We start from the raw sequence: 12,752 nt of genomic DNA, 5'->3' as shown, positions 1-12,752 counted from the left end.
TGGCCTGGGCATGTACCAAAAAATCAGTGAGCATATATATATATATATCACTGTGTTGAACCTAGAGACACAGAATAACTGCAAACACATCCTAAATACAGTGTTAAAGCACCTTTGACCTCACCCAGAAAGTATCATTTCTTGAAAGGGATTGCTGTCCGAATGCACATCTGAATCCCAAACAGAATCTCTAGTAAAATCTGATCATTTGTGAAACAGGCAAATGGGACTGAATTAAATTATCTAATTAAAATAAAAGTTAACGTTTTGTATTTATCTTGTACCATTTTAAAAGAGAAATTGACTTACAATACGGAAAGAATGGCTGAGGGATCACTGAAATATATATATATACAAATTCCAAAGACTGAGTCCATATAGGAACAACTACCTTTCATATTCAGTATAAGATGGAGAGATGAATTGGCCCTGAAAATCCACTGCAATGAGAAACTGCTCCTGCCATTGTATATGAGCAAACATACATTCTCATCTATATTCATTTGCAGTTACACTATTGCAATTAATCTGTATCAATTCTGCATTCATATCTACTAGAAAGAGCTCTCAATTAATTCAATGCCCCATTGAACTGGCCCTGATTATACAATGCAAGGAGAAGTCTTCTAAGCCAATACTTGTAACCAGAAAGAGGCTGTATTTCAATTATACAATATACCAAACAATACCATTTAACACAAAGATATATTCCACACCTCAGCATGCACATGATGAGATTCTTGATATTAGATTAGTAAAAACAGTATCAATGCACTGAGAGACGCTTAAGAATAAAGATGCATCTGCCTGACTGCATATCATAAATAAATCCTCAGACTGCTTACTGGCCTGGGCATGTACCAAAAAATCAGTGAGCATATATATATATATCACTGTGTTGAACCTAGAGACACAGAATAACTGCAAACACATCCTAAATACAGTGTTAAAGCACCTTTGACCTCACCCAGAAAGTATCATTTCTTGAAAGGGATTGCTGTCCGAATGCACATCTGAATCCCAAACAGAATCTCTAGTAAAATCTGATCATTTGTGAAACAGGCAAATGGGACTGAATTAAATTATCTAATTAAAATAAAAGTTAACGTTTTGTATTTATCTTGTACCATTTTAAAAGAGAAATTGACTTACAATACGGAAAGAATGGCTGAGGGATCACTGAAATATATATATATACAAATTCCAAAGACTGAGTCCATATAGGAACAACTACCTTTCATATTCAGTATAAGATGGAGAGATGAATTGGCCCTGAAAATCCACTGCAATGAGAAACTGCTCCTGCCATTGTATATGAGCAAACATACATTCTCATCTATATTCATTTGCAGTTACACTATTGCAATTAATCTGTATCAATTCTGCATTCATATCTACTAGAAAGAGCTCTCAATTAATTCAATGCCCCATTGAACTGGCCCTGATTATACAATGCAAGGAGAAGTCTTCTAAGCCAATACTTGTAACCAGAAAGAGGCTGTATTTCAATTATACAATATACCAAACAATACCATTTAACACAAAGATATATTCCACACCTCAGCATGCACATGATGAGATTCTTGATATTAGATTAGTAAAAACAGTATCAATGCACTGAGAGACGCTTAAGAATAAAGATGCATCTGCCTGACTGCATATCATAAATAAATCCTCAGACTGCTTACTGGCCTGGGCATGTACCAAAAAATCAGTGAGCATATATATATATATCACTGTGTTGAACCTAGAGACACAGAATAACTGCAAACACATCCTAAATACAGTGTTAAAGCACCTTTGACCTCACCCAGAAAGTATCATTTCTTGAAAGGGATTGCTGTCCGAATGCACATCTGAATCCCAAACAGAATCTCTAGTAAAATCTGATCATTTGTGAAACAGGCAAATGGGACTGAATTAAATTATCTAATTAAAATAAAAGTTAACGTTTTGTATTTATCTTGTACCATTTTAAAAGAGAAATTGACTTACAATACGGAAAGAATGGCTGAGGGATCACTGAAATATATATATATACAAATTCCAAAGACTGAGTCCATATAGGAACAACTACCTTTCATATTCAGTATAAGATGGAGAGATGAATTGGCCCTGAAAATCCACTGCAATGAGAAACTGCTCCTGCCATTGTATATGAGCAAACATACATTCTCATCTATATTCATTTGCAGTTACACTATTGCAATTAATCTGTATCCATTCTGCATTCATATCTACTAGAAAGAGCTCTCAATTAATTCAATGCCCCATTGAACTGGCCCTGATTATACAATGCAAGGAGAAGTCTTCTAAGCCAATACTTGTAACCAGAAAGAGGCTGTATTTCAATTATACAATATACCAAACAATACCATTTAACACAAAGATATATTCCACACCTCAGCATGCACATGATGAGATTCTTGATATTAGATTAGTAAAAACAGTATCAATGCACTGAGAGACGCTTAAGAATAAAGATGCATCTGCCTGACTGCATATCATAAATAAATCCTCAGACTGCTTACTGGCCTGGGCATGTACCAAAAAATCAGTGAGCATATATATATATATCACTGTGTTGAACCTAGAGACACAGAATAACTGCAAACACATCCTAAATACAGTGTTAAAGCACCTTTGACCTCACCCAGAAAGTATCATTTCTTGAAAGGGATTGCTGTCCGAATGCACATCTGAATCCCAAACAGAATCTCTAGTAAAATCTGATCATTTGTGAAACAGGCAAATGGGACTGAATTAAATTATCTAATTAAAATAAAAGTTAACGTTTTGTATTTATCTTGTACCATTTTAAAAGAGAAATTGACTTACAATACGGAAAGAATGGCTGAGGGATCACTGAAATATATATATATACAAATTCCAAAGACTGAGTCCATATAGGAACAACTACCTTTCATATTCAGTATAAGATGGAGAGATGAATTGGCCCTGAAAATCCACTGCAATGAGAAACTGCTCCTGCCATTGTATATGAGCAAACATACATTCTCATCTATATTCATTTGCAGTTACACTATTGCAATTAATCTGTATCCATTCTGCATTCATATCTACTAGAAAGAGCTCTCAATTAATTCAATGCCCCATTGAACTGGCCCTGATTATACAATGCAAGGAGAAGTCTTCTAAGCCAATACTTGTAACCAGAAAGAGGCTGTATTTCAATTATACAATATACCAAACAATACCATTTAACACAAAGATATATTCCACACCTCAGCATGCACATGATGAGATTCTTGATATTAGATTAGTAAAAACAGTATCAATGCACTGAGAGACGCTTAAGAATAAAGATGCATCTGCCTGACTGCATATCATAAATAAATCCTCAGACTGCTTACTGGCCTGGGCATGTACCAAAAAATCAGTGAGCATATATATATATATCACTGTGTTGAACCTAGAGACACAGAATAACTGCAAACACATCCTAAATACAGTGTTAAAGCACCTTTGACCTCACCCAGAAAGTATCATTTCTTGAAAGGGATTGCTGTCCGAATGCACATCTGAATCCCAAACAGAATCTCTAGTAAAATCTGATCATTTGTGAAACAGGCAAATGGGACTGAATTAAATTATCTAATTAAAATAAAAGCTAAAGTTTTGTATTTATCTTGTACCATAGAACATTACTTTCTTTGTATTTCAAGCCCACAAAGGGTCCAAAAGACGCACTACATGATATAAGGAAGATTATCACATGCATGGAGATGTATCATTTCTTGAAAGGGATTGCTGTCCGAATGCACATCTGAATCCCAAACAGAATCTCTTGTAAAATCCGATCATTTGTGAAACAGGCAAATGGGACTGAATTAAATTATCTAATTAAAATAAAAGTTAACGTTTTGTATTTATCTTGTACCATTTTAAAAGAGAAATTGACTTACAATACGGAAAGAATGGCTGAGGGATCACTGAAATATATATATATACAAATTCCAAAGACTGAGTCCATATAGGAACAACTACCTTTCATATTCAGTATAAGATGGAGAGATGAATTGGCCCTGAAAATCCACTGCAATGAGAAACTGCTCCTGCCATTGTATATGAGCAAACATACATTCTCATCTATATTCATTTGCAGTTACACTATTGCAATTAATCTGTATCAATTCTGCATTCATATCTACTAGAAAGAGCTCTCAATTAATTAAATGCCCCATTGAACTGGCCCTGATTATACAATGCAAGGAGAAGTCTTCTAAGCCAATACTTGTAACCAGAAAGAGGCTGTATTTCAATTATACAATATACCAAACAATACCATTTAACACAAAGATATATTCCACACCTCAGCATGCACATGATGAGATTCTTGATATTAGATTAGTAAAAACAGTATCAATGCACTGAGAGACGCTTAAGAATAAAGATGCATCTGCCTGACTGCATATCAGTTTTAAAAGGTTATCAGCAAATGCATTTAAAAGTAAAAATGTAAAGTCTTACCTCTTGATCGTAGTGGTGATTCAATATCCAGGACCTTAGTCAAGTCTCAGAGTTACTGTACCTCCTGTCTCGATTGCAGGTGAAAAGTGAAAGGTATATTGCACTCAGCAGAAAGTTACCCCGAGCAAAGACTTAACCCCTCCCAGAAAACAGCATTAAAAAATTATCATTTACAAAGATGTCTATCTTTGGGTTTCCTGTGTGTCCTGTTTCCTAAACCCCAAGGGAAGACCGATACTTTGGATGGTAATGATTGAACCTGGCTTACAAAATACATCTTTGGAAATGCTAAATCTTTCAGATGGCTTGGCTAACTACTGGCCCTACCTAAGACAGGTGCTTTGGATGTTAATGCTTGAAACTAATTAATAAATGAGCCAGGCCCCGGCGGGGGACCAGGAGGCCCGGGCCGAATTCTACTAATATAATGATCCAGTGTGTTGCACTACTTCACTGATTTACTGGTCTATGCCGTATGGAAATAAATCCTCAGACTGCTTACTGGCCTGGGCATGTACCAAAAAATCAGTGAGCATATATATATATATCACTGTGTTGAACCTAGAGACACAGAATAACTGCAAACACATCCTAAATACAGTGTTAAAGCACCTTTGACCTCACCCAGAAAGTATCATTTCTTGAAAGGGATTGCTGTCCGAATGCACATCTGAATCCCAAACAGAATCTCTTGTAAAATCCGATCATTTGTGAAACAGGCAAATGGGACTGAATTAAATTATCTAATTAAAATAAAAGCTAAAGTTATGTATTTGTCTTGACCATAGAACATGACTTTCTTTGTATTTCAAGCCCACAAAGTGTCCAAAAGACGCACTATATGATATAAGGAAGATTATCACATGCATGGAGATGTATCATTTCTTGAAAGGGATTGCTGTCCGAATGCACATCTGAATCCCAAATAGAATCTCTAGTAAAATCCGATCAGTTGTGAAACAGGCAAATGGGACTGAATTAAATTATCTAATTAAAATAAAAGCTAAAGTTTTGTATTTATCTTGTACCATAGAACATGACTTTTCTAGTATTTTAAGTTACCCCGAGCAAAGACTCAACCCCTCCCAGAAAACAGCATTAAAAGAATTAGCATTTACAAATATGTCTGTCTTTGGGTTTCCTATGTGTCCTGTTTCCTAGACAGGAAACTCTCTTGCCCCAAGGGAAGACCGATACTTTGGATGGTAATGATTGAACCTGGCTTACAAAATACATCTTTGGAAATGCTAAATCTTTCAGATGGCTTGGCTAACTACTGGCCCCACCTAAGACAGGTGCTTTGGATGTTAATGCTTGAAACTATGCTTAGCCATGTTTTTAAAATTAAATTATAACGATTTCAGTGTTTGATAATGGTAACAAAGGCTTCCTCCACCCACTGCTTTGCCAAAGGGAAGTGCTGTTTCCTGGGAGGGGTGGAGTCTTTGCTCGGGGTATATTTCTGCTGAGTGCAATATACCTTTCACTTTCACCTGCAATCGAGACAGGAGGTACAGTAACTCTGAGACTTGACTAAGGTCCTGGATATTGAATCACCACTACGATCAAGAGGTAAGACTTTACATTTTTACTTTTAAATGCATTTGCTGATAACCTTTTAAAACTAATATGCAGTCAGGCAGATGCATCTTTATTCTTAAGCGTCTCTCAGTGCATTGATATTGTTTCTACTAATCTAATATCAAAAATCTCATCATGTGCATGCTGAGGTGTGGAATATATCTTTGTGTTAAATGGTATTGTTTTGTATATTGTATAATTGAAATACAGCCTCTTTCTGGTTGCAAGTATTGGCTTAGAAGACTTCTCCTTGCATTGTATAATCAGGGCCAGTTCAATGGGGCATTTAATTAATTGAGAGCTCTTTCTAGTAGATATGAATGCAGAATGGATACAGATTAATTGCAATAGTGTAACTGCAAATGAATATAGATGAGAATGTATGTTTGTTCATATACAATGGCAGGAGCAGTTTCTCATTGCAGTGGATTTTCAGGGCCAATTCATCTCTCCATCTTATACTGAATATGAAAGGTAGTTGTTCCTGTATGGACTCAGTCTTTGGAATTTGTATATATATATATTTCAGTGACCCTCAGCCATTCTTTCTGTATTGTAAGTCAATTTCTCTTTTACAATTCCTTCCCCACTTCTAGGACCTGCAGTTGCTGAACTCCACAATGGCTCCTATTGGAAAGTCTGTGACTGAGACCAAGTAAGTGTTCACTTTTTTATGAAACCATTATTTATTTTGGAGCAATGAGCAATTCTTATATAAATGCAATAAAATCATTATGCTCAAACTATGAGAGAGAAAATTAAGGATAATTTAAGAAATCAGTCTTAGCTTGTTTCTATACACAGATGGTATTATTTATTTTCAAAGGAAACCCGCGAGGATTCCCCTGGTGTGCAAGATGTGCCTGAATACTTTTGATCAGCTTCCTGCTCACTTGAAGAGGGCGTGTATGAAGCACGCCACGGCAGAAGAGATCAGGATGGCCTCTCAACAGGCGAGGGAGGACATGATAAATCTCCTGAAGAACGGGGTCATCGTGGATTACAACAGAATAGAGATCGTGTCTGGTGAGGCAAACAGGGCAGTGGTTGTAAGACTGCTGGAGTCCTTGGGCCTTTTTGTACGTGGGAAGCCTGAAGACACATTGGCAAGGTGAGATATTTTTAATTTGTAAGGCTTCTGTAGTTTTTTTTTTTAAATCATTGTTACAACATATTATGTAAAAGCATGTTGAAAATAATCTACCTGCATTCCAGCGGCCCTGAGCAAGAGGCCACTGTCCAGGAGGAAGAGATGCCAGAGGCTGCTCCAGAAACTGAAGCAGAAGCGGAGGAGGAAGGGGAAGATGGGGAACAGTAAGACTCTCTGCTCAATAGGGTTTCTTGTGCTTTATTTTTTATTTGCACGTTGTATGTATAAAATTAGATTTTGTTTCACAGAGGCAAGAAAAAATGTAGCCTTATTTGGGATGTCAGTGAATTGGTAGATATACATATTCACACAGGGCCACATCTAAAGCCATTTTCTCCCAGAAGCCAACTAAGAAAACGGAAACACTTATAATACATGTTATCGTCCATGTGTCTTATATCTACAGGGTGTCAGTTAAAGGTAATCTAAAAGCTCTCCGAAAAAGAGTTGCCCTGGCTGGACTTTACAGAAAACACTCTCTTGATTCTCCTCTCCTGGCTGGATTTAAACAATACCTTATCCAGGGCCTGGGAATGGTAAACTGCTCCAAGGAGGTAGGTATTTGCTACATGGTTTTACTCGGCTTAAACTTCACATACCACGGATGTTGGTCATAAAAATAATGACTTCCTCTATATGTGTTTTTCAGGTTGAAAATGTCTCCAGGTTCCTGTTTTTTACGGATCCATCGGAAGTTTCCTTAAGTTTTCTGAAGGACATTTCCAAAATGCAGACATTTGTTTCCCAGTTGAAGATGACTGGGCTGTCTCACCAGACCATTGCAGGTTATATCATTAATATCAACAGATTCCTGCTCTTCATCCGAAAAAACACTAACCTGCAAGTGGAGGATCGCAGTCTAGCTAAGGGTTTAATAGACTTCCAGAGCAATCTAAAGGACATAAAAAAGAGAAACAACAAGAGTGTCAGACAGGAAATAACCAGAAAGAGGTACTTTACTTATTAAATGTTGGTTCAACTTGTACTTGCTTTTCTATTCAAACACATAAATGTTGCCTTTTGGAGGCTGATAGTATTGCTCTCTCTCCCCCAGACTAACACAGCTGCAGAGTCCTCCACCTAAACTAAGCGATTGCTTGAAGGTGTTGAGTGTTGCAAAGAAAGATGTGCAGCGGATACTGAGCAAGACGCACACCTCTGCAGACATCACCACAAGTGAGCGGATTGTTGTGATGCTTTACCTGCAGGCCATTCTCCAGCTGAAGCACCTTCAGCGCCCAGGGGTGGTAAAGAATATGACAGTAAGCATCCCTTCATACAACCGATAATTTTGATTATAGATGTTCTTTTCGAGAAATTGTATTTAATTAATATTTGTATTAAAAAAATCTTCTGAATTCAGGTCCTGGATTGGATACAGCGAAAAATTGTTGTGAATAAAAGTGGCCAAAACAGGGTAATAATCTCTGTCAAAGAGCGCATGGCTGCAACTCAGCGACTAGCTTCCTTTGCACTAAATGAAGAAGAGGAAAAGGTGAGTTGGAGGTTTTATTGAGATTTCATTGCTAAAAACTGTCTTTAGCATTCAATGGTATGTGAAGAATACTGCATTTAAACTGCATTTTTATTTTTTTTTATTTTCTCAGATGTTTCACTGCTACTTCATTAACTTACGCTGTGATGCAAACTGCAGGATGGAAATAGAACATTTTTTTGTGTATGCGGGAGGAGAACCAGTTCACAATCCTACCTATGATCTGCGAAGACTGCATGAGAAGTAAATTGAATTATATAATTATTTTGATGTATTTTCCTTTCACTTTACTGGGGCTTGAAAACATCAATTTTATATGTTTGTTTTGCAGGTACCACCTACCACTGATTACTTGCTATGTTGCAAGAAGGGCATTTGAAATGGAAATAAAGAAGCTACCTATTGATCAGAAAACTATCCTGAATGATTATTTAGGTGTTTCAAATGGAACTGTTGAAAACCTAGCCAGAAGGCTGACAGATGAGGACATGTGCTCAGCCAGCGAACTAATTCATGGCATTGTAGAAGCAGGATCTCTGTAAGTGTCACAGTGATATCAAAATTCAGTATTTGAAAGTCAATATTTAAGATAAACATAAATTTCTCATATTTTTGTTAAACTTCAGTTCAGGATCAGGAGAGCAATCTTCAGGCTATGGACAAGAACGTACAGCTGCTATACGGTAAGTTTTAATTTAATATCCCTCTTTCAGTTACCTTTTAGCCACTCTATCTTAGATCTGAGATATTTAAGTTTTCTTTTTACAAATAGGTCCACTGTGGCAGCTGCTGCATATAGATGCCCAAAGATGGATGGTGCTGCAGCCTTCCAGAAGCTGATACAGATGTTTCCCGTGACATTAGATGGGCAGCCTCCCAGAAAGAAAGAGCGCCTGAGAGTGACCGGCATTCACGATCGCCACTGTTACAATAGATGGAGAGCTGAGCAGAGGAAAAGGAGGCAACAGAACATATTCGGTAAGAACAGGATTTCTTCCCTTTTTAAAGAGTAATATTTCAAGAGTCTATTACTGGATATATTCTTTGGGTGGATTTCTGATTTCTCACTACAGATCAATACAATAGACGTTTACCAACAGAAAGCCAAGTGACCCATTATATAGAAAAAATGGGATGGTCAACCAATACACCAGCTGTGTCCGAGGTACTTCAGAACTGGAGGCCGCATGTAGAAGTCCAACCAAATGGCAAGGACATTGAAAATCTGGTAAAACTCCAAACCTGGAGAGGCCTGCACATCGTTGACGATCCTGTGAAAGGGAAGAAGGTTGTAACTTCCAGGCGTTTCCAGAAGGGAGAGGTGGTATGTGATTACCATGGCAAGGTTATCACAAAGACAGCTGGAGAAGCCCTAATGGCACAGATGGCAGAAGGAGACATGGGATATCTATTCTTTTTTGATGGACCTAAACAAAAAATGTGCATTGATTCGCGTGAAGAACACTGCACCTGTCACCCGGATATGGACACAATTGGAAGGCGCATTAATCATTCAAACAAAAAAGCCAACCTCAGACCAATTAAAGAATCTTTTGTAATTGACGAAAAGACTGACATAACAATTCTGTTCTTGGCAAAAAGAGAGATTGCAGTGGGAGAAGAGCTCCTATATGATTATGGTGTCTCCAGGAAGTCGTTTAATGGAGAAGGACAATCTCTGGAGTGGTTGGACGAATGATCATAAAATAAAGCTTTTATCTCCTCTGCCTCTCCACGGCAGAGGAGATCAGGATGACCTCACAACAGGCGAGGAAGGACATGATAAATCACCTGAAGAACGGTCATCGTGGATAACAACAGAATAGAGATCGTGTCTGGTGAGGTAAACAGGGCAGTGGTTCTAAGACTGCTGGAGTCCTTGGGCCTTTTTGTACGTGGGAAGCCTGAAGACACATTGGCACGGTGAGATATTTTTAATTTGTAAGGCTTCTGTAGTTTCTTTTTGAAATCATTGTTACAACATATTATGTTGTAACAACCATTTTTGAAATTTGTTGACACTATCTGAACAGCACAGCATTCCCAGAATGGACAATGGAGTTTTCAGCAGCATTAGATGGGCAGCCTCTTGGGAAGAGAGAAGGAATGAGACCGACTGGACTTCATTAATGACACCGTTCTTATTGAAAGAGAACAGAAAGATAAGTCTTGATAATAATTCTTACTCTGATTCTATTATTATTTTCTTTCATTATCTACAAAATAGATTTTTGATAATCATATCGATAAGCTTCATTTGAAACTGCCCAACATTACCAAACAGAAGAATGTTTCGGCAGGACACCATTTGTGCATCAAAAGCACTGGAGAGGTGTATATGACAGCCTATTTTCTGCCACTGAAATACTAATTGCTTCATTTCAGTTCATCCTTAGGCGAGCAGAAGAGAAAGAAGTTTGATGGAATTAGATGGAATTCCTCTTGGGAAGAAAGATAACAGAGACTGACTGGACTTCAAGAACAGCACCTTTCTGATTCACAGCGAACAGAACACAAAAGATGAGTCTAGGGAACAATGGCTTTATTTTCTTAAATACAATTTCTGAAAAGTTTAAGGACAACAGCAATGAACATTGTTAATGAGTTAGAGGTTAGATAGACCTGTATTTCCAGTGCTTTGTCATTTCAGTAATGTTTTAAAATTGAATTTCTATACAGTGGACACCCTTGACATACACAAAATGAAACCATTTCATTTTCATTTTGGAGCTAAACTGCAGGAAACATTTTTTCAGTAAACTGTTAAAAGCATATTGTGGTCTAAAAGCCAAGATATTATTTGTGACCACATTAATTAATTACTTTTTAAACTGTAAAGCAATAATCTGCTAACATGGCTAGTTTCTATCACTGAACTGGAATTTTCTATTCCCGACTGAGATCAGTTTCTTAAACAAAATAAAATTGTCTCCATCCTGGAAATTCAGTCAGGAATTTGAATAGGGCTTATGGCATTTGATCAGTTTCACAGCCTAATTCTACTGGATTCGATTTTTAAATGATTCACAAGTGTGAATATTAGAAATATTAATGCACAGAGTTGCTTAGGCTTTTATTTTTTAATTTTGTTTTCAACACAATCATAATGATTATGCATATGCTATTTTTTGTAGCTGTCACCTGCCATTCACTACCAGAAAAGATGCAAGGATGTACATGAAGAGGTGTGATGACCACGACGACAGTGCTGTGGCTCAGGACGAAATCACAAATTTTCACCTGCCTAACACCTTTGGAAGAAGAAATCAATAATACAGAAAAACCTCCAAACTATTTTTCTAATTGTATAATGTTAGCATACCCAGAGGGGTTGGGCAGCCAGTTGATCTTGGACCCCTAGAGGTTTTTTTTTCCTCCTAACTAAGGAGTTTTTGGTTCCTCTCCTCAGTTATCTTCTGGCTTTTACTCTTTCACATCATGTATCATCACCCAGCTATGTTAAGTGCCTCAGGTCAACCTTGTTATGAAAGATGTTATATAAAAATCAATTGAATTTAATTATACTAGTTGTGAATGCTGTCATATTTCATTGCCACAATTTATCAAAAAATAATAAACATTATTGTGCAATTAGCTTTTTCAAACTTTTTGATGATCTATATAATTTCAATACAACTTCTAATTGTGACCATCATGAACAATGACTGCTTCTTGTTTTGGGATTAAAACATTTTTTTAATTTTTGATCTCATAACTAAAAAATGTATGAAACAAACTATAAGATTGCAATACATTAAAATTGGCCCCTCATTCTTCTGTGATTCTTACCGATTGCGCAGACCACAGCAGGTCAAAGGAATTCACAGATAACTCTACTCTGAGAATTTGATAAGTTTAGTGAAGAGCGTTTAGTGAAGTGACCGGGGGTGAATATGATCATTTACCCCATGTCCAGTAGTAGAAGCACTAAGTCAATGTCACCCCTGCTACAATGTGATTGCTACATATCTTCATTTGTTGTTTTTTAAGAAGTAAGTGCAGGGGGTCTAAATCTGCGATCCAGAGTGTTGAAGT

General features: G+C 37.1%; 1 protein-coding gene across 1 annotated transcript; it reads left to right on the top strand.

Annotated features, from left to right (window-relative positions):
- The first annotated feature begins 5,977 nt into the window (after positions 1 to 5,977).
- LOC138235369 (uncharacterized) lies at positions 5,978 to 12,311 on the top strand. The gene is made up of 14 exons (XM_069186729.1): positions 5,978 to 6,063; positions 6,669 to 6,727; positions 6,899 to 7,183; positions 7,288 to 7,386; positions 7,629 to 7,776; positions 7,872 to 8,173; positions 8,277 to 8,484; positions 8,586 to 8,717; positions 8,830 to 8,960; positions 9,049 to 9,255; positions 9,344 to 9,400; positions 9,490 to 9,695; positions 9,791 to 10,640; positions 10,751 to 12,311. Exons 2-13 carry the CDS (start codon positions 6,693 to 6,695, stop codon positions 10,414 to 10,416), a joined length of 2,436 nt encoding a protein of 811 aa, XP_069042830.1. The 5' UTR covers positions 5,978 to 6,063; positions 6,669 to 6,692; the 3' UTR covers positions 10,417 to 10,640; positions 10,751 to 12,311.
- The last annotated feature ends 441 nt before the right edge of the window (positions 12,312 to 12,752 follow it).

The sequence above is a fragment of the Lepisosteus oculatus genome, unplaced genomic scaffold, assembly GCF_040954835.1.
Source record: "Lepisosteus oculatus isolate fLepOcu1 unplaced genomic scaffold, fLepOcu1.hap2 HAP2_SCAFFOLD_785, whole genome shotgun sequence".
In the NCBI taxonomy this organism is placed as follows: domain Eukaryota; kingdom Metazoa; phylum Chordata; class Actinopteri; order Semionotiformes; family Lepisosteidae; genus Lepisosteus; species Lepisosteus oculatus.
The sequence above is the reverse complement of the archived record's forward strand: the minus strand, read 5'-3'. Positions and strand labels throughout refer to the sequence as shown.